At 44.5% G+C, this 23,991-nt stretch overlaps 1 protein-coding gene and 1 long non-coding RNA gene across 4 annotated transcripts in view; one reads left to right on the plus strand and one right to left on the minus strand.

The window, feature by feature from the left end:
* CMTM4 (CKLF like MARVEL transmembrane domain containing 4) overlaps positions 1–16,580 on the minus strand; it is a 35,871-nt gene extending 19,291 nt beyond the window's left edge. For 2 of the 3 annotated variants that reach the window (XM_086847678.1, XM_086847679.1), the window contains exon 1: positions 15,872–16,580. In XM_086847678.1, the coding sequence (XP_086703804.1) occupies positions 15,872–16,057 (186 nt within the window). In that variant the 5' untranslated portion in view covers positions 16,058–16,580. Of the gene's footprint in view, positions 1–10,684; positions 10,840–15,871 lie in introns of those variants that run through there. The other variant, XM_023934994.2, reaches the window with a different exon arrangement.
* Positions 16,581–16,654: 74 nt separating this feature from the next.
* On the plus strand, positions 16,655–22,211 carry LOC111934811 (uncharacterized). The gene is made up of 4 exons (XR_002867413.2): positions 16,655–16,922; positions 17,433–17,507; positions 17,877–18,068; positions 18,763–22,211. It is a non-coding gene; the product is annotated as an uncharacterized LOC111934811 (long non-coding RNA).
* Positions 22,212–23,991: the final 1,780 nt, after the last annotated feature.

Raw genomic sequence — 23,991 nt, forward strand, 5'->3', positions numbered from 1 at the left:
AAAGCTTTCAAAACCAATCTTTGCTCTTTCAAGAAGGATTAATATTGCATATTAATGATAAATGTTAACCAGCAAAATTTCTACTTCTGGATTTTCAAATGTAATGAAGTTTCTATTTTTCGTGCCACTCTTTTAATGTATTATGACACTCGTCATTTTTTTTTCTTTTAAAAGATATGTTTCTGCAATATTCTCTAGGAATACTGTAATATAAGCCCCAAATATTAGATTCATTTTCTCAGAACATGAACAACTCTGAATTGTGCCACCAACATTAGGCTGAAGGAGCCAAAATCTCTGGCACATCAGTTGCTGTGACGGGCAACAACTCTGGTGTTTTGCTGGTAAACTTTTGCACTGACTCTTCTCCACACCATGCAGCATTGCTTCTTCAAGGCCAACACACCCATCTTGGCTGGCAAAGCTCAAAAGAGACCAAAGAGTTTCCTGCAAACAGCATTAGAAATTAATTATGTACTGAAGAGGCACTTGGACCAGTGAACTCTAATAATCCTGTGTTATTTACATATTCCCAAGCTCAGAATTAATAAACTCCAGAGCAACTCCACATTTTAATTTAATTTTATTCCTTAAGGAACTAAAAAATGCATTTACCTGTGACACACTTTTATAAGCAAAAAGCATTAGCTGTGTACACTTAGGCCTCACTTAACCCAAAGCATTTCAAATGCAAGTAAAGATGTGCCATCAGTTCAGGATGTGCAGCAGCAGCAGTGCCCTGGGCTGTGGCATAAATTCATCAGAGAGGCTGGGAGAAAACCTCAGTTGCTTCCCTGTCTGATGGAGGGCAACAGGAAAAGGACAATACTCCCATACACACAACTTATTTCTAACACTTTGGTATTTCAAACAAGATTACAGCTAAATCTGTTACTATTTTTCTTGCAATAAAAATGTATGTCCCCTTTCTCAAAGATTGGCCATGGTACAAATAATACTCTCCTGCTATCTGCCACTCCTGTCTCACAGCAAAGCCATGACAAAAAATGAAATCCACATTAATCACTACATCAGAAAATAACTGTCCTCCTACAGAAACTTCCCTTTTCCTAACCTAATTTCCTAATAGAAATCTCAGTCCTCAATACAAAATGTTACAAAATATATTCTCTTTAAAACACCAAGATAATTTTGTCCTACTACACATTTATAAACTTGTCAGAAGCATCCTTCCAACTTGTAGCTACAAGTTATATGAAACTTCTATAAAACATACTTACTATCGCTTTCACTGGCCATTCACTCAGAGAGGAATCTAACTTTGTTTTCAATAAAAAAGCAAACTACTCAGAACACATGAAATGAAAATGAAATACTCAGGGTTGCTTCCACAGCCCCATGACTTACTCAGGGAGCTTAAAAGTGTTGTGCAAATGCTGCCACATAAACCAAAGCTGCTTCTCAAAGGCCACGGCTCATCCAGTGATAGGGTTCATTAAAAAACCCCAACCATGTCTTAACATTCATTATCTTTGTGGTTTTTAATGTATGAAATCAGTAAGGTATGAGACAGTGTACATAATGTGGCAGTGAATTAACACAGAACACCCTTTGGCTGGCACGGCCATGAAGCAGAGAGTGCCCCACTGCAGGCAAGTCCCTTGTGCAGAGCTTCCTGGGCTCTTCCCCCACCACAGCTCACATCCAGACAAAACTGGTGCCTTGCCTTCCCATGCTGACTACACACACTCTCCTGGGAAGAGGGAGCAGGGATCAAGACCCTCCACCGCTCCTGGGAAGCCTCCATGCTCCATCCAGACCTGCACTGCTCCAGGTGACTGAGACACAAAGCTACAGAGAAAAAACCCAACTCCCCAGCTGCTAGAGCTCAGGTCTTGCTTTTGGCTCAAAAGCCAGGATCCTGCTTCTGCCTCCCTCAACTGCACTTCCAAGACTAGCTAAAAAAACCCACCAGAGGAACAGCAGCGTGTCAGAGCACAGGTCTTGGCCAGCAAAATACACCATGACATTTGTCCAACAAAGGAGGCAACCCCCACTTTTAAATCACACATCATTTCATACTTTAGATGATGAGATTTGACAAGTTTTTCCACAAGCAGAAGTTTCAAGGCTGGTTTACCAAAGAAAATCGAAAAGCTGAATGTGGTAGAAATCTCCTCTTACATCAGTTACTGCTCTGTCCCATGAATAACACAGCTACAGCTTTCTCGGGCTGAGGCAAGAGAGAAACATTTCCCTGATGGACAAAATAAACCTTTTCATCTGTTTTTCTCTGCACTGAGTACTTTGGAGAGTTTTCTATTCCACTCTAATTCCTCCAACACCTAAAAATTTGTATAGCCCTTGTTTACTATTAATCTTTCTGGTTTTTAGCAGTTGCTTTTGGTTTCTCTTCCACTTTCTCTTCTTAAAGTAGGTACAATGAATATTGCATTAAAATGCAACATTGTCATGATGGAAACATTTGTTAATTCTGGATGCTCAGGTCCATGCAGAAGTATCCCAGGCCTTTCTCTTGTAAGAATATGGTGAAGAAAGCAGGCTTCAGAAGGAAGGAGGTATGTTCAGGGTAAGCTGAGGAAAGGTCTGGCTCTGCCAGCGTGTGCAGTGCAGCTCCAGTGCAGTGACAGAGCGTCCCCTGCCCTTCATCCCCCATCTCCCACCACATCTCACAGGCAGGAGGAAAAAGCCCCAAGCAGAGGATGAAATATGAGATGTGCATCCCACTGATGCCATTCTGTGCTTTTAGCCCTGAATAAAGTGGCAAGTGTTACTGCCCAGGGTGTGCAGCACTGCCGAGGTAATTCCTGCCCCAAACAGCACTGAGCCCCCGGAGCAGCTCCATGGAGCCACCACAAATTAGAGCCTGGGAATTCCTGAGAGAGAGCCTCTGCTCCAGGATCCAATGTCCTTGGAGTCAGCCACATCAGCCTCCTACATTATTGCATTCATCTCAACTTTCCTACAAATTCCCTTGGAGAAGGGCCCTTAATGAAGAAATCATCTGCCTTGGGGCTATGTAAATGGCTCATATTTACATCACTTTCTTGGCAACACAGGCACATCAGACATAAAACACTGTATTTCCCCAAAATGGAGAAAATGTGCTCTGACAGGTATCAATGTTGTAAAAGGATTTTTAGGGGGTGGCTAATGGTATATTTTTCCTGTCAGAATATGTTGTGTTATATTTTTGAGGAAAATAATCTAAGAACTTTACACAAAAAATAAAAAAAGACAGTTCTGCAATGAAAACAAAGTAAAAAATGAGTTTTCCTGTTTATCTAAAACATTACCACAGAAAGCCTTATTGTGTGGTTAAATGACATAATTACGCATGATTTCCAAAAAACCACAAAATGGTCAGCATTTTTTCTGCCTGAAAAATACCCACAGAATTTTAGTAAGAATGTCACACTAGCAAGACATTTTTACATTCAGACTGTTTAAATTAATGGTACAGCAGAATACACATGCACAAAATAGGGAAAAATATATTGCTTTTACAACACTTAAAGTATCAGAAGACACTGAACTTTCTTGAATTAAAATCTAGATTTATTGTTCTCATTTACTTGGCCCAGCAGTCCCAACTTAATGCATGAAACAAAGTGGGTCTCATTCCTTGCAAAGCACATGCATTTCCCACATCTGAAACAGCTGGCACAGATATGAATATTTCGGTTCATATGGCTCAAACACAGTCCTGCTCCTTCAGCAGGAAAACATCTTTTACCCTAAGCAAAAAATTGACTGATTTCCCTCCTGCTCCTGGTCTGCATCCTCAAGACTCCATGAAAAGAGTTATTAACTCTGGTAAGAGGCTGCAAGGGGCCTCAAATCACAAAGGAGCATTAAAATTTCCCTGCAAGATAGAAAGTTTAGGAAAACAACACTTACCAGAGAGGGAAGCTTAAGCTCCACCATTGATTCAGCACCCTGGATAAACTAAATTGTGTTCTAATGGCACAAATAGAATCAAAAAAAACGCAGAAAAATTCAACCAGGCCTCCCAATTCACCTCTGATCCGGTTTTGATGGTGACAGTAGAAATAAAAGCAAAAAATGAGAGTTTCAGATCATCATTGCACCACTAGTGTTTTACATGGAGCTGAAAAGTTTTCATTATTTCTCAGTTCACTTTTGGCTGCAAAACTTCAGTGCATTAAACATTGTGGAATCTTCGTTAAATCAGCTGAGCTTTTGCCACCTCCAGCAGTTTTCTATAACCCTAAGATTCAGCTACTGCTGACTTCCATTTCTCAATTTAGGCAAAAGACCAATTTTAAATACAGAACATATTGCTGAGGCCTGAAACACATTTTGATGGTGTATTAGGAGAAAGGGTCATATTTAAGAGTGAGGGTAATCAACACTCAAAATCAACAACAGAATGATATTTGTTTTGAAACATTTATGACATCAAAACTAATGCTTATTCTACAAAAAAATGAACCGAACTACACTGAACAGAAGAAATTCTCAACTGGCTAAACCAGAAATGCATCAATTTTTAAAGTGAACTTAATATTAGAATCTAGAACAACAACAACAAAAAAACAAACTACAGATATGATGTGGTGACTTATTTCCTGCTAACTGCATTAGCAGAGTTTTGTTATTGCTTGGACACACTTGTACAACAAACATTCTTATCTGCTAGATAAATGCAAAACCAATTCCAGTTCAAGTACCATTAAACACAAAGTAGGTTTTGACAGATAAAACAAATATAATTCTTCCTAAGAAAACAAAAACAATGAAATCCCCTGCCCTAAAAAAAGTCTGATTTAGATGTATTTTAGGTTTTATCCAACAAGCAGATGACCAAAAGAACCACTGAACAGCATCTGAAGCCAAGGCACATGGCAAGGAGATTTTTGTTTTCAGCACATGATATTTCCCCACTGAAATCTGAATGAGATTCAAACAAAACATCCAGACTAGACAAAAATTAATGTAGTGTGCCACCTATCCCATAAACAAAAGCCCATCGACTGCTTTTTAGCAACCCCACCCTACAGGAAGGTTCATTTGAAGACCATACAGAGAGCCATGCTTTAAACAAAGGCAAACAAAACATGCAAAACATAACTGGCTTCTCCCACCAATTCCTCTCCACAGGAACCTGTGTCTCCAGTCCCCAGAAACTGTAATTCTTGTGTAGCACAAATCAAAATATTTCCATACGCAACAGGTCCTTCAAGACAATAATGAACAAAATCCTAACACAGTCTCACATTTCTAACTTTCCCATTCATGTTCTCCATTAGTCACTTCATTTCTGAACAACCCAGTGAAGTGAACAACTCATAAATGGAAAGGTTTATTTCGTATCTACAGTACATGAATTGTGCCAATGGCTGCAGTGAGTGTCATCAAACAGAAAAACTAAGGGAAGTAGATGGCTCTTCAGCCCTTTTTCACCATATCCTGATACTTGAGGCTTAATTTTCCCATTCATTGTCTCATGCTCATTTTGGCAGTGTCTACAAGTAGAGTTTTTACAGCAATCTCTAATTCCCAAGCACCACAGGCTGCTCTGCGGTGCCAGACAGGGCAGGTTCCTCAGAGGCAGCTGCAGCTCACCAAGCTCAGGCAGAAAATTCTCTCAAGAAGCCTCAGTGTTCCCCTGCCTGCCCCAGGGGAGCAGAGAGGGACAAGTCACCAGCCCAGGGAACTCTGCACACAAACCACTGCAGTGCAGCCAGACCTCAGAACAGGGCACTGATAAAAACCATAATTAAAGCACTCACACAACACTGAGTGGAAATTCTTAAACAGCAGAACTACCCAGATCGATGTCTTCAAGTCCAATTTTATCTCAATCTGACTAGCATTTGCATATCATGTTCTTCAACAAGACAGGCAAAAATAGGTCAAAGAAACCATCATGCATTTCTTTGGTGCAACACTGAATGTAATTTTGTATGCATTGAGTCATCTGCATCTTCCTCAGCCACTTCCAGCAGCAAGTAGTAGGGGCAGAAGGGAGAATAAAATATTTTCCCATTAGTCCCATTTGTTGCCATAGTCCTACTCACACAGGCTTTACCACAATAGTAACAGAGTAAAAACTGGTTACAGATAACAAAATGGAGAGAAAATCCAGCTTAAGCTCCCTTAGCAAGCCTCATGCAATAACCTGAATGTTAGCAAGCCTCACTTCCAGGCACCAAAACAGGAAAAAAAACTGTCCTTAAAAATCACTGCTAAATCCTGTCAGCCTTACAGACTAATTTAATAGTCAGTGTCACTGAAATCAGCAGAGTCACCAGTTTGGTATCAGCATTTATGAGCTGTTAGCAATACCTGTGTGGGATGCCCAGGAGGTACCTCCCAGCATCTTTCCCTCCCCAACCTCCCAGCAAGGGTGAAGCATCCTCTCCAGTCCACTTCCTGGCATTTTCCTGGCATTAAGTCAAGCTGTAAGAACACAGAGTTTATAATACCTTTGCTATTTAAACAAAATGGGCAGATATAACTGCCCTGTTCTTGTCTTGGAGCTGTACACACACAAACTCTGCTGGAATACAGCACATTTCTGAGATCATATGTGCATGATCTTTATTTAAAGTACAAAAAACCCTATTGCTTCACTTATGAGAATTCTCTAATCAGCTTTAAAAAAGAGAAAAATCAACACTTCTGAACTTCTGATGTTCCCATCCATGTTCACAGGCCAGCCTGTGCTGGAAATCTGGCTAGTCAAAACAATATTAAAACACAGTACTGTAAATCTGGTAGCAAACAGACAAATTAAGTAATTTATTAGCTTTAAGAAGTAAAGGTATAATCATAATATTTGTCAAGTATTTGGTCTGCACGCCTTTAGTTTAATTAGCCTGGTTATTTTAAAAAGTGAAAGTTCTATTTTATCACTATCAGAATCAGTCTGTATCCTTTAAAACCCCATTTAATCCCAATTATGACTAAACATCAAACACCCCACAAATACTAAAGCAAGAAAAGAATTTTAATGAGAAAACAGCCAAGAACATAAAGTAGTCCTACAGAATCCACTGAAATTTTTTGGGTTTGTTTTTGTTTAAAGGAAATGGTGCAAAATGTCCTTGCAATCCCAAGTTCCCAAGACTGTAACCCGAAGGCCCCATTAGATGCCATCCCTTAAAAGGCAAAAAGAGTGCAGCCATCCTTGTGAAAGAGAACATTAAAACAAGAGATGTGGCTGGGACATGCAGAGCTGTGGCTGCTGTGCTGGGGAATGCCTGGGGCTGCCGTGCTGGTCAGGCTGACTCTGAGGATGCAGGAGGAGCTCCACAAACAGCACAGAGCCCCAGATGCCATCGTGGAACTGCAGATCCTGGGAACTCTGAACTGGAGAGCAGCCTCAGCCTGGAAACACTGAGCAGCACAGAGAGTCTGCAGTGCTGCCTTCATCCCCAGCACCAGCCTGAACAGCAGGGACTGCACAGCTGGGACTGCACATCAGCCTGCACAGCTGGGGCTGCACAGCTGGGACTGCACAGCTGGGACTGCACATCAGCCTGCACAGCTGGGACTGCACAGCAGGGGCTGCACAGCAAGGACTGCACATCGGGCTGCACAGCAGCTTGCGACTGTGCAGCTGCACTGCTCCCCAGCAATTCAAAATGTTACTAATTACAGCAGCATCTCAACTTTAAATATCACTATGTCTAACAAAAGATTTAATCTACATTAGATAAAAAGTTTCTAAGCATTAAATGCAAGAATTAGTTTCTTTTAGAAGAGCACATGATCAAACAGCTAATTAATCTATTCACGATATTCAAGCAGCAGTATCAGTTTCTAGCATGAATTTCCTGAGACAGAAGTTACTACAGATTGTTAAAGACTTGGAGAACTTAAGCATTTAATAATATTCACAATCATGCTTGTTGCTTTCTTGCCACAAGCATTTCAGTTTAAAAATGTACAAAAGTACAGAAAATTCCTAATATGGAAATGGTTGTAGTCAATTCATAAAATAATTTGAAAAAAACTGCCAGACCTGTTTTGAGTAGCGCTGTACCACTGTCAGATTTACAGCATTTGAAAACACCCCGGGTTAGCTTCAGTGAAAGTCACAGCAGAAGCAGCACCTTGTGCAACTCAGACATGGCACACGAGTGTTCCTACTCATTGGCACTGCTGGGCTTCCAGGCTCTTCTGAATGAAGCAAAGAATCCCAACCAGGTCAGCTCACTCCCAGCCTGAACACTTTGGGAACGTACATGTGAGCTAAAGAAAATTTAAAGACATGCAAGCATCACCACCTGCATATCAAGTCACATATTAACAGAGGTTTAACTGGATGCTGGAACACTTGTCTGGGTAAAAATGCATCATATTCTTCCATAATCTAAGGCATTACACACCAGAGCCTTAATCACAGTTCATTAAACACCACAGTCAGGAATCTGATACTTGTGAGTTATAGTTCCCATAGTTTCACTATAGTTACAGTTAATTTGCACACAGTGAGATTAAAACACCAGAGGATCTCTGCTCACCTGAAGCCCCACTGTGGGCTGGGAGTGGCCCTCTCACGCTGGGTGAGAGCTACACCAGCTCTAGAACCTCTCTGCCCATTGTCAGCAATATTTCTGACCCATCTTTTCTCTACTCATGGTTGGATGTTCTTACACCTATTCTACATCAGTTTGGTCTTATCCAGCTTTGCCTCCCTCCTCCCATATTCTGGAGTTGATGGTACAAGATCCAGGGAAACCTAAACATTACTTCCATATTTTTGGAAGCAACTACACAAATCATCTGAGAATTAAGTGACTTTAATTTTTTTTTACATAAGAATGTATTTTTAATTGCAGCTCTAATAAGTGGTGATTTTAACACTACAGAACAGCAGCTGACCATTGTTAAGATGATGCCTTGGAGTACAGAAGCTACAGATGGTTAAGAGAATAAAAGTAGGTATTTATTAAAGGTCTTCAACACATAAATCTTGGACAGTCAAAAGCCTCACAGAGGTTATACCCAAGACTGACAATGGTCACGAGATTTTCAGATATAAGTTTTCCCCATTTACATATCAAGAGTTAATCCTCCAATTACAGCTTCAGGTAATTAAGTCATATTCCCTAGTTTGCTTCCCCACAACTCACTTTTGTTTGTACTTTCTGGGGCCTGAGGCTTTAGGGTATCCTTGAATTTCAGGCCTAAATGGATTGCTTTGTCTGACCAAAATGTGAAGAGAATTAACTAACACTCTATATGGAGTTTATACACCAATGCAGTACAGGATTTGAAAAATATAAAAGCTAAAATCCTAAGGCATCAAAATGTCTCTTCATTGTGCATTTAGTTTTCTTTGTATGCAAAATTTCAGTATGAAATTATTTGCTGAGGTGCTGAAGTAAGAGAGGTTTTGATGAAATGCAATTTTGAGCACAGGACGATGATGGCTACTGAAAAGTGGGCAAGTTGATTTCACAAAACAATGCACTAACTCTCACCAGAAATAACAGATTCCTCCAACACTGATTATGTTACAAGAAAAATACAAGCTCTTAAATTTCTAGTCCTTGTCTTCTTATCTCAAGATAATAATTAAATCACTAGGGAGCTTCAGCAACAAAAGGCATTACAAGAAACATTACAAGAAATAAGGGCAGCTTTCCAGTTATTAATACCATGAGAACTACATTAGTGTAGTGCATCTATTACTATTGCACTGGTTCATAATGGAAGGAAAAAAAATACAACATATTTGGTACAGACACTGTAGGAATTTCTTTTGAAATCAGAATTTTAAAACTATCCACCATCTTAAGAGGGAAATTATTACCAGGAATTTGGAGTTTACTGGCAGGAGGATATGATCCCATGGCCAGATGGTAATTAAGAGACACCATGAAAGAAACCAAAAGCTATTCACCTTTCTGTGGGAAGACAGCCACAATCATTTCTTTAGTTGTTCACAGAAACAATAAAAAGCAAACCTAAACAGAGTTGTCTTATTCTTTCACAGTAAATGTTAGGATAAAAATATCAGCACTCAGCAATGAAGATCTACTACCTTTAAAGAGAAATCTTTTTGAAGAAAAATCAAGAGTTTCAGAGGCGCTGAAGAGACACCTGAAGAGGATTTCTAAGCATATTTATGAATTACAAATTTGATCCACTCAATATGATATAACAGCCTTTTTCTAAGACCAAATACCAGAGATCACCAGTACCCACTGTCATACGCAACATCTTTTGAACAAGCAGCTACAAATGCCACCAAAAACCAAAGCTCAGCACATGACACAGAAAAATCCCAATGATTTCTTACAGTTACACACATTCACTGTTTGGAGAGCATAAGAGAATAAAAAGGTGGGCAATGCAGCTCATCACAGAGTGACTATAAACTGCCAGTGTGATCCTGGGATGGAAGAGAAGCGACAGAGCGCTGAGGGGCAGCCCAAAGGCCAGCAGGGCTCAGGCTGTGGCTGCTGAGAGCTCGGCCCCTCGGCACACGGAGGGCAGCCACAGCCCCAGAGCAGAGCCCCTTGCCCAGCAGGGTCCAAACCTTCCTGTCCTGCTGAGGGCAGCAGGAGCAGAGCTGGCTGAGGACAGGAGGCTCAGGAGAAATTACAGCAAGTGGCAGCATTAACTAACACAGGAACAAAGAGCTATAAATTTCTTGAACTAAATCCACCATGAAAGGAGGAAGGTTTCTGTGCCTCCCAAGTGCAGAATAAATGAACTAAACCTTAAGGTGAACCCATCAGCTGTGAATAAAACAGGCAGGTACAGGGCTGCCAGGGATGCCAGCTGCCCTCTGAGGCTCAGGTGTGTCCCTGCAGTGCTCTGCTTCCCACCAGGACTGATGGCCTGACTGCTGTGACCTCGCTCAGAATGTCACCCCTGCCCTCTATTAACTCTCTGGAACTGAATTAACACCCCACTGACACAAACCAAACTTCACAATGACCAATGCAAAAGCAATCTCCCTTTACTCACAGGTAATTTCCCTGACTTACAGATGGCAGCAGCCACCTCCAGCCACCCATTCCCAGACAGGAATCACACCCAGAGCACTGCAGGGGAAAAGGAGCAGGCAGGTCAGACAGGCACTCAGATGTGACACATCACACACAGGTGAGAGGTTGGAGGCTCCATCTAATCCTCCCCTGCAGCTGACATGCTGAGCTCAAGACACAAGACAGCAGCAATATAAATATGAGATTACTGGACACCTCAGAATAGCTTTCAACCAGATTCTAATAGTCAGCAATTAGCTTATTGCTTAGAACATAAATGTTATTACTCTAATTTTCTAATATAATTAACAATGAGAATTGCCAGTAGTCTTACCACCCATGCAGGCATGCATTCCTGGCTTTAGAATTTTGTTTTCTTCATTGCACCAGAACCTGACAGCCAAGAGTTTTACTGTAGTCCTGGCCTTAGCAACCCATTTCTGAATCTGGAAATGTATAATGACAGTAAGCCACAAAACAACTTCTTTTCAGTGTTCAGCTACTCTCTACCAACGAAGATGGAACTTTTCATTCCGAAAGCTGTGAACATCTGAAGTGCTATTCCCATCAGATTTCATTTAGCTCAAACTGCTGCCTCCCCTGGCAATATCAAATGCTATAGACAAGATGAGAGCAAGCACAGATACTTCCCGGTGCACTCATCAGCATCTTGCAGCTCACAGACCTCCCAAGCAGAAGTATTATCTTCTTTAAAAGGAATCTCTGATGGATTTTTGCAGGATTTGGAACAAACACATAACGAGAAGAAAGTCTAGGGCTGTCTGAGCCACAGAAGCCATCAGCAACCACCACAAATGCCATCCATCCTCTCTCAGCCAGCACATGCTTAGGGGTTTCTGCCTCTTGCTGCTTCCAGCAGAAGGCTGCTCTGAGATCCCACTGCTCCAGGTAAACCACTCAGAACTGCTGCCAATGGCACAGGAACTGACCAGGCACAATTCTTCACACCCACTGGCCCAGCTGTTCAAAGCTAATTTAAATCAAGTGCCTGTGCAAACCTGGCAGGATTCCTGTGAGAACCAAGAGGGTTCCCAACAGGATCCTGCCAGGTTTTCCTTTACTTAAAGCCTACAAACAGCCACCCTGGAGCTACAGTCCCAGAAAAACTGAGCAGCAGACAAAGGGCAGCCACGACTGGCCATGGAATTTCAGTAGGAAATATGTCTATGCTCAGCTTTAATGACAGTAAGATCCTTGGGGGTGCAGAACCACAATAATCAAGAAAAAATAATAATGCATTTTGAAAAGCTGAAAACTAAAATGAACAGGGAAAAAACCCCCCAGATATTCTCATCTAAAATGAAACTATTTCCAGCAGAGAGGTGGTACCTGCAAACCAGCTCATCTCCTCTGCATCACAGAATGAGCCCCTCCTGACTCCTCACACAGTAAACACCTTTCTTCAGCAAGCACACTCAGGAAAAGGAGATACAGTCCTTAGGAAATTCAAGGGAATTGGGAGAAAGTACTGAAATAAAACAAATCATTTGAAGACATCCATAGCAAAGTTTTCCAGTGATACCCACTTCATTATTGTACAGCAGTCTCCCTGGGAAGTATTAAAGCCCTCAAAAGCATGAGAAACAAATTCATGCCAGAAAGTAATGAGAATAAACTCTAAAGAACATTCCTGCTCTGCTCTCCAAGGACAGCCACCTCTCTCCCACACCTTCCATGAGAAAAGGTACTGCTCCTTTTCAATGCCCAAAGGCCAACAGAGACAACCTCCACAATGGAAAATCATTTCTTTGGTCAGTACAGAAGTGCCCTGGCTTCTCCCTGACTTCCCTTGAGAGTTCAAAGTCTCATTAGAACGAAACCAAAAAGCACAAATGAAATATGAAAGCCCCAAGCTACTTTAAGTCCTCCCCCCTTCTATTTCCCTTTGTGCCCCCTTCATGTGCCACTTCCTTCTGGGGACACCCTCAGGTGTCTCAGCCACCCCAGGAGCCCTGCACATGACACGTTCCTGACATGGTCCAACACTCCCCATGGTCCAACACTTCCTCCAGCTGCTGCTGTAAAGAGGCTACAGCTGCATTCCCAGTACAGCAGATGTTCCTCACACATCCCAACAAACACACACAACTATTTCAACAGAACACTGAGATACAGGCAAAAGACTCCTTTCTGGAAAGCTCACCTACCTGGCAACAACATTGTCAAAACTGGGGAAATCAGTTCAAGGCTAAGCTGTTTCACATGGGCCCTTTACTCCCTCACTGCTATTACTGACCACTGGCAGGCAGATCCAAGGACTAGGAACTCTTCAGCCTGACCATAAAGAGGAGCTGTAAGCACCACATTGTACAGTTTTCCAGTCTGTAACCAAATCCAAACTTGGTAAAAACCAAAACAAGGCTCAGAAATAAGCTGCACAATACTATACATGAAATATCATCATAAGCCATTATGTTGGTATCCCTTCAAAGGACACTTTGGGGCATACTCTCTTGAAATATGAATGAGTTAAAACTATTGTCCCCTCTAGCAGCACTTGCATTACTCCATATGCCTACAATGCCATGACAACTTTCCTCTTGTAATAACCCCTTTATTTGAATCCATATAGACAAATCTACAACAAAATAACAGAGCCTTACCCCTATTTTAAGCAACCTGGGGAATTTCTCATGCCCTGCTCCTTCTGCTTTTGACAGTCAGAACTGGGCATTTGGAAGCAGGGCCATCCAAGCCACAGAGAGCAGCAGTTTTCCTTCACACAGCACCACGGGGCAGTTTGTGGGAAGCCTTTCAACCAAAGATTACAACAAGCAGCAGCAGTGTTTGCCTCGAGCTGATATTTTGCCTGCCAATCACGAATGTATTTTAAGACAAATCCTAATGCTAAATGAAGCATATGCATTGTAATCTTTCCTGTAACATTCTTTTTTACTGTAATACATTTAGAGACTTTTATCTTAACCAGTACTTGTTTTTTTTCCTTTTTGTAATGTTTTTTTGTGTGCCAGGAGTTCCTTCTTGTTTTTAACAGAGTTCTACACCACAGACTTTGTTACATGTTGGTTCCTTCAGTATTTTTGTAAAGGCATTATTGAATATTGTAATTCAAATAATTATACTTGGCAAATAAGCAACCTAAGTACACAGTGGAATGTGCTCTCTCTTTTCCAACACTGCTCAGTTTTCCATTAGTTTGCAAATGTCAGTGGTCTGCTCTTCCATTACCGTGACTGAGGAGTTTTTTTGAGTCCAACTAAACAGGCTGAGCTGATGCACAGCCTTCCACCCTATACTACCTAATTTAATTTCTTCTCAACTACTGTTCCTCTGCATTCATACACTCCTGGAAACCACACGCAATAGTTCAGATCATTTTTATGAAAAGGGCACAAAGCATAGCTCAGTTCCTCTGAAGACACTGCTCTGCAAGTATAAATCTGCCCAACCATGAGCAGCAGTGTCTTTGTCCAGAGACAAGGAAACCTCTCAAATTCCAGCAGAGTGTGATTTTCCCCATCTTTCTTTACATGACTTAAAAACTTATGAGGTGTACTCTATATATCTTTGGGATTTGTTCCAAGCAAGTCAGATTTAATAATAAAGGATTCAGTTACGATCAGTAATTAGTCATTTTAATGACAGGTTTTTAACAAGACTTGCCACAGTTATTAGTGTACTGCAGAAAGGATCTGCAGTAGGAACTGAAACAAAAATCCCGAGGGCAGATTATTTCAGTGTATCAGGCAGCACCACCCCGGGATTTCCACCACATGGACAGTTTTTAACAACTCGAAGACAGGTAGATGTTGCACAGCGATGACAGATCCTTTGGCTCCAGTCCTGAACACACAGCACACACACACACTGCTGGTCCCTGTTGTTTTACTGGGCTAACAAGCTCACTGCTACCACTTGCAGAGAACAGATCCTACCCTGCGCTGAGGAAATGAGAAGAAAACAAATCACACTTCTAAACCCTGGATTTTACTGGGCATTCATAAAAAATGAATTCATCACCAGAGTCCTCTATAAACTTGTGTGCACCTGAAGCCAAGAAACTTCCAGTGAGTTTTTCACAAAACCTCTATGTACAAATTTTGCCCTGTACTAACCAGCAGTGATTTAAAATGCTGAAGTTGTATATACAAAATATTAAAATGTTTCTGGCATCACACTTCTCAAAGAACTTGTTTAAGTTACAAGAATTTGCAGTACCCTGTAAGAAATTACTTAAAAATCTATTTCAAGATGATTGACATTTTCATAAACATCTCTTTTCCTAATATCTTGAAAAACACATTTGTGATTTGAAAAATATAAATGTCATAGTGACTTGGAAAGTAGATCAGACGAAGGCAAACATCACCACAGAAACTGCTGAAGTGCTTTGGTGTTTATTATGTGTTTCACTGCTGGGGTGGTCCAAGCCTTGCACAGGCTCCGTCAAACTGAAGCAGCTGAGGTGTCCAAAGTACACGAAAGAACCCAGCTCACGTTTAATTTCACAACACAAAACCTCACGTTTGGTGTTCGGGGGATTTTTAAGGTTTTTTTTCTTTTTACTCGGTGCATTTAAGAGAACTTCATCCCGCTAAGGGCAAGCAGGCGAGCGAGGGCTCTGCGTGCTCCGGGCGGACCCCGGGCCCCCCGCGCTCCTCACCGGGCACCGGGCGGGTCCCCAGGGGAACGGCGGAGCCTCAGCCGGGCACGGCCGGGAGGCGGCCCCGGCCCCGCGACTCCCCTGCACGGGGGCAGACCGTGTGGTTCCTCTACCGAGCAGCTGCCTGCCGTGCTGTCCCGGCCCCGCGGCGATCCGCGGGCACACGGCCGAGGTGAAAGGCGCTCCTGCGGCCCCGGCAGCGCCGCACGGCCCGGCCGGGCCCGCCCCTCACACCGCCCGGCCGCAGCCCCGCTCCCGCCGCGGTACTCACCACCTCGGCCAGCTTCAGCCTGCCCAAGGTGCCCCGCAGGTAGTCCAGGTCGCAGCGCAGGCCGCCCAGCCCGCGGCGCTGGCTGACGGGCTCTGTGGTGGGCTGGTAAGGGCTGCTGGCCGCCGAGATCATGGAGGCGCTGGACGCCTCGCCGTCGAAGCCCTCCAGGTCATCGCCGTTCCTCATGGTGCCGGTGCCGCCGGTGCCGCCGGGGGGTGGCCGCGGGCTCCGGCCCGAGCGCCGCGCTCAGCTAAGGCAGCGAGGGCTGCATGGCCGCCCCGCGCCCGCCTCAGGCGCAGCGGCGCGGGGAGAGCCCGGGCAGCATCGCGCGGAGCGGGGCCGCGCTGCGGAGCGGAGCCCGGGTGCGGAGCGGAGCGGTGCCTGCGTGAGGTGCGGAGCGGTGTGGAGCCGTGTCCGGGTGCCGTGCAGAGCTGTGCACAGCGGTGCCCCGGTCCGGTGCGGAAAGGCGCGGAGGGTGCGCGGAGCGGTGCCGCGCTGTCCCGGTGCGGAGCCGTGCCCCGGCCGCGGAGCCCTGAGCGCCGCAGCCCGCCCCGCCGCACGGGGGCGCGCTCCCGGCTCCGCTGCCCTGGTTCTGATGCCGATGTCGGTCACGATGCCGGTTCTGGTCCCGGTCCGGATCCCGGTCCTGGTCCCGGTCCCAGCAGGGCAGCCCAGCTCCGAGCGGCGGCGCCGCAGCCGCTCCTCCCCCGGCGCGGAGCGGAAAGGGCGGGCAGGGCCCGCCCCGGAGGGCGCGCAGCCGGGCGGTGCCTGCGCCGTGCCCGCCCCGCGGGGAGCGCCGCGCACCTGCCCCGGGCTCCGCGCCCGGCCCGCGGCCGCTCGGGTTTCTGCATCTGCTGCTGGTGCCGAGCAGCGCTCACAGCCCGGCCCGGCCCGGCCCTCGCGGGGCCGGCTCAGAGCACGCTCCGGGCTGCGGGAACCGGCCCGGGCTCACGGCCGAGCCCCTGCCCTGGCGGTGCCCACCAGCGGCTCTGGCAGCGGAATCCTCCGCGCCGCTCTCCCACGAGTGTTGTGTTTCCAGTGACATTGCAAGGTAGCCTTGACTGGCTCTGAATCAGGTTTTGGGGGTACTTTTCCTTTTGCTGTGTCACGACAAATAAGGATAAATTGCAACATAGCCTGGCAAATCCAGACGAGTGAAATGCAGCTAAGTCATTTTTTTGAACACAGCCGAACCGCTGTGTACCACGGTGAAGTTCAAATGTTGTGTCCTGTGATGTGCCATGGTTACCAGCCAGGCTCTGATAGACCCGTGCTCCTCTTGTCACTGACAGTCTACGCTGACACCTGTTCCACATTACAGGACTTTAACACATTAACAGTTCTAGCATCTTCCTCTGGCCTCCAAGAGTCTGACTGCTTTTCCTTCTTCTGTTTTCCATGAACACTGTGGATTATGCACCTAGGGATTTCCTTTCCAGTTACCTGTGTGCTCTACTTCATGTCTCCCAGTTCCCTTGAAACTCCTCTGATCCTTCTTTTCATAGGTTCTTCCCTGTACATGCTATTTCTAATTTCAATATATTTTTCTTCTTTTGTTTAGCCTCTGAATAAACATCCCCAAAGAAGGAGGAGCAAGGAGAGAGCCCCGGAGAGAGAACCAGGGAAAGAATCAGGGGTTTGTTTGGCTATTAACAGTCATGGCTTGGTTAACTGCAGCCACAGCTGCTCTGCTACACCCTGGGCCTGGGAGGGGCCAATGCGCTCAAGCAAGGTCGAGTGTTGGGAGAAGTGTAGAAGAAAGTCATTAACCTTTGGTGAAGGATGAGCAGGGAAAGAAAAAAAGAAGACATAAGCAAAGCATGGAGAAGGAGGGTAACTCTTGCTTGGGTCACATTAACCCGGCCTAACAATATGAAATCATGTCATTGTAAGGGGAAATTCCTGCTATGGGACAGAGCTGGACTAATGGGTGTTTACAGTCTCTTGTTTCAGTTCTTGTCTAACTGGGGAAATCACAACTCTCACAAAGCTCTTTTTCTTGCAGGAACTATCACAAGTATGTGGCTGCCACTTAGGAGAGCATCTCTGAATTGTAATTAAGGCTCCATGGCTGTTTCAGGAAAACAGGTTATGCATATTTACCCACAGAGACATTTAGCCTTTATTTTGAAGGACTGAAGGACTCAGGATAGAAAATATCCTGAGCAAAACAAGGAAAACATTTCTGAAACATCCAGTGAGTATTATTTTGTTCAATCTTTTGCAATTCTAACCAAAACACATCTGTGTGTTGAAAGAGAATCAAAAGGTGGTGCTGAAGAAGGATGAAGGGGGAAGATGGCTGAGTGGTTTAGGAAAAGGTGACGTGGTAGGAGATCTTTATTCTGGCTGTTTGCTTAGTGCCTCCTGCACAACCTTGTGCAAACTTCTTAATAACTTCCTTCTCCCATGGGCTGGAGGACATGAAGTGTAAATGTATTTAAATCATGAGAGCAGTTTGGGGGTGCTGGGAGGTGAGGACACACTGAACCCCTCTAGTTTTGAGCAGACAATTCCTGGGGTGGGGAGAGCAAGCAAGCTCCAGCTGGGTGTTCTTGGGGCAAAAGGAGGGCTGGTCCCAGCATGTGCTGAGTGTCCCAGCTCCCAGAGCAGCTCCCAGGGCAGCTCCCAAATGTCCCAGCTCCCAGGGCAGCTCCCAGGGCAGCTCCCGAGTGTCTCAGCTCCCAGGGCAGCTCCCAAATGTCCCAGCTCCCAGGGCACAGCCCTGCCAGGAGGGCCCACGCCGAGCCCAGGCTGTGCTGGGGATCCCTGGTGTGCTCCTGGACGGGTGGGTGGGCTGGACTGACTTGGCAAGGCCTGCTGAGGCTGCTGCCAACATTTAACAAAGGAATCCTTTACACACATTCTTGCCTGATACGGCACCTTTTCAGCTCTGCAGCACGGGAAGGGAAAAAATGTCTACGTTTAATATGTAAATAAAAGTACTGATCCAGGAAAAAGGTCACTGCATTCATCCTGGGCAGATCAGATCGCTCTCAGATAACTTTGGCTTTACAAGTTTCCAGCACAGCCTGCCATTCCATTGTGTGCCTGCTCATGGAGACCGGGAAAGTGGGGAACTGGGTCAATGACCAGCACACGAGACACCAGCATAGTATCGACCTAATCAGATCAGGGAATTCATCACTGAGTTCTTCACATCCAGCTAAAATGCAACTGAAGAGTGAACACAAGGAAGAAACAGTTCAGAGGAAAAAAAACAAGTATGCTGTTCACAGACACTGTAATTAAATGATCTGTTTGTTACAGAACAGTTAGGTCAGCTTTGACAGAATTAAAAACTCCCCATCAGAATCTCCAGGACACTGGTCATAAATTAAAACCAGCTGGTGAATTAGGTGTAAAAAACATTTGAAAGAGAACCTTAAATATTCTCAGTGAACAAACTGAACAGAGACCCTCATCTTTCAACCTTCATCTCAGCTATTCCTACAACCTCTTGTAAACTTGTGAACCAATTGTGGGTTCTTTTCATTAAGCACATTTAAGTGTTATTTCCAAGATTAAAGCCTGTGATTCTTTTCCAGCAGAATAGAAATACCAACTTAAAACCAGATTTTTAAAGTGTATTTATGTAGTTTCAACACACTTAAAAGTATTTTAATGCTTAAATATAAAATTTTGTAGATCTGGATGGTGCTTATTAAGAATGGTGCTTTAATGCAGTTAAGAGTGTAAAAAGCATTAGAATCCTACCAGGAAGGTTACATCTGTGCAAATACCTGAAAAGAGCTGAGAGGTTCTTTAAGAAAAGGCCCCGGTATTTCCACATGACCTACCAAAGGGAAGGAGCACTGGTATGCTGCCAAATTCCAGGAGAGCTGAGCAGTGATTAGAGTTTAACTTTGGCATCAGACAGGAGGCTTTTTTACCCTTGAAATTCTCAATCTAAAAAGTACTGAAGCTTTTTCTCAGCTTTTCAGTTGGGGGAAAAGGAAAAAAACCAAGCCCCACCCTCAAAAGCTAATAAAGAACTTGTTTTAGGAAAACATCTGGTAGCTTTGAGTGCCTTAGTGCAAGGAATTGTGCATTTTCCCAGTGTGGGAGTGTGATGTGCACACTGGTTCTGAAGCCATGAGCAGCATGGGAGGTGGGCAAACCATTTTGCTGAGTCACAAGTAGGAATTAATACAAGAAGAAGAAACTGCAAGTTCTGACACAGCCTTTAAACAGAAGGAAAATTGTCTGGGATGGTGGGGACTCGTGAGGTCAGTTCTCTGCAATGCTGCTGAACAGTGTGACAGTTCCATGTCACCATCCAGCCACAGCTGGGCACTGCAGCCTCCCAGTGTGACACCACCAAAAGGCACCTCAGGAGCAGTGAGGAGACCTGGATTCTGCAGCAGGAGTCAAAAACCAGTCCTACCAACCGAGGAAAGGGGTCAAAGCACAGCCCTGCCAGCTGAGGAAAGGGGTCAAAGCACAGTCCCACCAACCGAGGAAAGGGGTCAAAGCACAACCCCTTGTTGTTCAACAAGTTCAGGGTGAAGCAGAGATGAGAACAGAAAGAAACTGAGGTGAAGGGCAGCCTTGAAGAGCTTCTTGCAAGTTCCAGTGGCTGAAAGCACCGTGCCTGCTTGGCTGGGGTCTCTTGGGCACACACCACAGCACAGTGAGGGACTCCTGGGCTTTCCATCTTGTTAAAAAAGTGCAGCTTCAGTGGCCAGAAGTGGTAGAGTCCTACTCCTCTCCAGACTTTCATCACCTCCACCTGAATTCCAGCCCTGAGGCCTTGGAAAACAAACAGAGCAGCCCTGGAGCCCCCCTAGGCCTGAGCCACTGGTGACAGTCCCCAGTCCCTGGGGTGCCACCAGCTGTCACAGCTGGGACTAGAGGCAGCAGCAGCTGAAGTCCCCACAGGACCCTGCCAAGGAGCTGTACAGGATTAAGGGGACAGGTAAAAGTGTCAGTTCTGGAACTTCACCATCACCATCAGGAAATAGTGTTTCCCTTTCAACAAACAAACAAACAAATCCTCCTCCCCCACCAAAACCAAGAAAGGCAATGCTGCCAAACAAATCAGTCAGACCCTTACCTTGCAGACATGAACATGACTTCATGTGCTTTTAACAATCAGCCATTCACAGAACCATTTTATTATTTTTTTTTACTCCAGGATTAGGGACTGACATCTCATTCTTTATCACCAACTGGTCCAGTTTGGTGGTGAAGAAGTCACTGGCTCCTTTCACCTCCAAAACTTTCTAAAGGGCATCTGCAATCTGCAAGTGCCAGAGAGGGGTTACCTTGCAGCCACAGCTGGGCTGAAGGGCAGCAGACATTCTACAGAGCACAAGGTGAAATGAATTTCTATAAAAAAGTGAAGCAAAACACCAGATTCTTAAGAAAAGTGCCAACAGACCTTTAATGTGCTGGGAACTAGCCAAGACTGTGAGTTACATTTCTTTTGAAAGAATCCTGTATAATGAAGCAGACTGAAAAAATATGCAGAGACTGACAGCAGTGTTTATTTTATTCATGACACTACATTTATCCAGGGAACAGAGGGGAAAAAAAAGCCATGGACTGAGAAAAAATGTGGTTGTCTTCCAATAACACCATAAAGGCATACAGACCTAGAGCAGAAGGCCAGAAAACTCTTGTTCCATCTGCTTGGACATGGGGATGCTGCCCCTGCAACATCCAATAGGTTTTATAGCAAGTGATGGAGCATGCAGGGTACAGCAGACCTTGAAGGGAAAGAGCTGGGGTTTCTTTTTTCAGGAGGTGGGAAGCTGAAGGGGAGGATGAAAAAATTGTATAGGCCATGTTTTATAAGCAAAGTTTTAAAGGTCCCTTAGCAGGCTTAAAAAAAAGATGAAGTACACTCACTACATTCTTTCTTTCCACGGACAGCATGGGCCAGCGAAAACAACTGACCTCAACTGTTTGAATCCTGTGTGTGTTGTTATGCAACAACCCAGCCAGTCCCCTGCACTTCTCCTGGGGAACTGCACATGGCAGAGAAGTTCATTCTTTAATTACCCTCCTGAATTTGTTTTACTTACAGCTAACCTGCAGCTGATTGGTAACATCAGCAACCATAATAGCAGTTCAAAGAATATTCCCTTTTGCAACAGCACCTAATTTCTTTGTAAAATAGAACTCTGGATTTGCTCATTTGGCTCGTTCCCTCACAGAGTATTTCTCTGGTTATATGGGTCTTCTATATGCAAGGGAAAGTTTTTGCTTTTTTGGGTTTTTTCAACAGGAAAAATAATTTCAAGTCTTCCATCACTGGCTATAAACCCAAGGCAGGCATATGGCCCCAGTTCTCCAAGCCTTACACAGAGGAACTAATAAATGCTGATTCCTTGCAGGCTTGTCTTCTCTTCCCACCCTCACCCTTCCCAGCGAGGCCACTGCCCCAGCCCCTCCCCAGGGTCCCCTTGCACAGGCAGCAGCTTAGCTCCTATTTCTGTCCTCCAACTACTGCTCGAGCAAAGGAAGCCAGCACTGCGCCAGGTTCTGTGTGTGCAGACCACAGATCTTTGTTTGGCCTGGCTCGCCTAGGAACCAGCCAAACTTCCTTGGCAATCCCTGCCTAAAGCAGAGGAAATCTTTGGATTTATCGTCTCCACCAAGCCCTTAATTTTCGTGCAACTGGGATTAAGTCAGCTGTCTGCGAGATCTTTCTTGTCACTGAAGCTGGCCAAAAGATTTAAGTTATTTTTGAGGAGGGGGTAGAACAGGACAGAGCACAAATGCAAAAGCAGTGGAAATCATACTAAAAATATTTCAAATATGACAGCATTCTCTTAATAGTTGTGTTGTATTTCTGTTCAGCTGAAAGGTGACTTGGGAGAGATTTTGACAGGCTTTTACTGTTTTAAGTATTTCAGATCCTGCCAGTTTCTCTGGCAGTTTCTTGGCATTGCAAGATACTGGTCAAAACATCCTGATTCAGCCAGTAAGCTCAGCTAATTATAGTCACTGACAATCCAGTGTTGTCCTGGGGCATGTGTGCTCTTCCCAGGAAAACAAAACTGGCAATAGCAATTCAGGTTCACAGCCTAAACAAATTCCAGTATTAATTCAGTAGCCCCCATCTCTTGCACAGATCAAAGGCTGATGTTCCATTGCTCGTTTCCAAACCAGCCCATCACTGTTCCCAACTCCTACCAAAGCTTAAGCCCAGCTGGATACAGGCTACACCACTGACTTCCACAGCTGAGCAAGAAAGAGCCATGTGTGGGTTTGGTTGGAAGTGCCCAGAGCTCTCCCTCCAGGACTTCTGCCTTTGTTTTGCATTGAAGAAATTTTCTATGCAGTCAGTGACTGGTCCTTAATGAAATGGAATTCTCTCCTACTTGTCCCTCTCTGCCTGTAGGCACAGTAACTGAACTCTTTCAGAACATCAGAAAATGTGGTACATCTTCATTTTCTAATAATCTCCAGAGCATCATCAGTATACCAAGTCCTTTGTGAGTAATCATTTTCCTTCTCTGGAAAGGAGAGGTTTTAATTTGGTGCACCCAGGGCACAGCACTGCCTGCAGTCCCTCTCACTAAGGCCATGGACAATAATACAGAGTGAATCTGATCCCAGCAGTCCTATCCCTCCCTCCCTCCCTCCCTCCCTCCCTCATTTCTCAGTGGTCTCACTCCCTCTGTTCTGTCAATTAAGTCCATTCCACTCCCTCTCTAAAAAGCAAGTCCTTGGTTTTTGGAATGCTGTCAGACTGGTCAGGTGAGTGCCAGAGATCTACAATGGCATTTTCCTCAACTTCAGTATTTCACTGCACATGCTTGCAGTAGTTGCAACTCTATTTCTTGCATGTTTTGAGGACTTGTTTTTGGTTTTAACAGGCCAAGTTAAAGATGACATCTTTATGTCGTAAAGCTACACTTTTACATACAAAACATTTATACAGAAAACTCAGACACATTTCAAAGGCAGCTTGTGCAAGCTAATTCAGCTTCCTTGTGGACAGATACAACTGTTGGCTTTCAGTGCTGGACACTGATATTTCAGCTTTTGTTCTGAAATAAACCAACCAGTCAAACCAGTGTCAATTTAGTTAATTTGAAATTAGAAAGAACAGCTTAACTCATATTAACAAAATTCACAGAACTGAATGAAATAGCTTTTCTTTGGGA

The sequence above is a fragment of the Cyanistes caeruleus genome, chromosome 12 (genome assembly GCF_971803275.1).
Source record: "Cyanistes caeruleus chromosome 12, bCyaCae1.hap1.1, whole genome shotgun sequence".
NCBI classification, from domain to species: Eukaryota; Metazoa; Chordata; class Aves; order Passeriformes; family Paridae; genus Cyanistes; species Cyanistes caeruleus.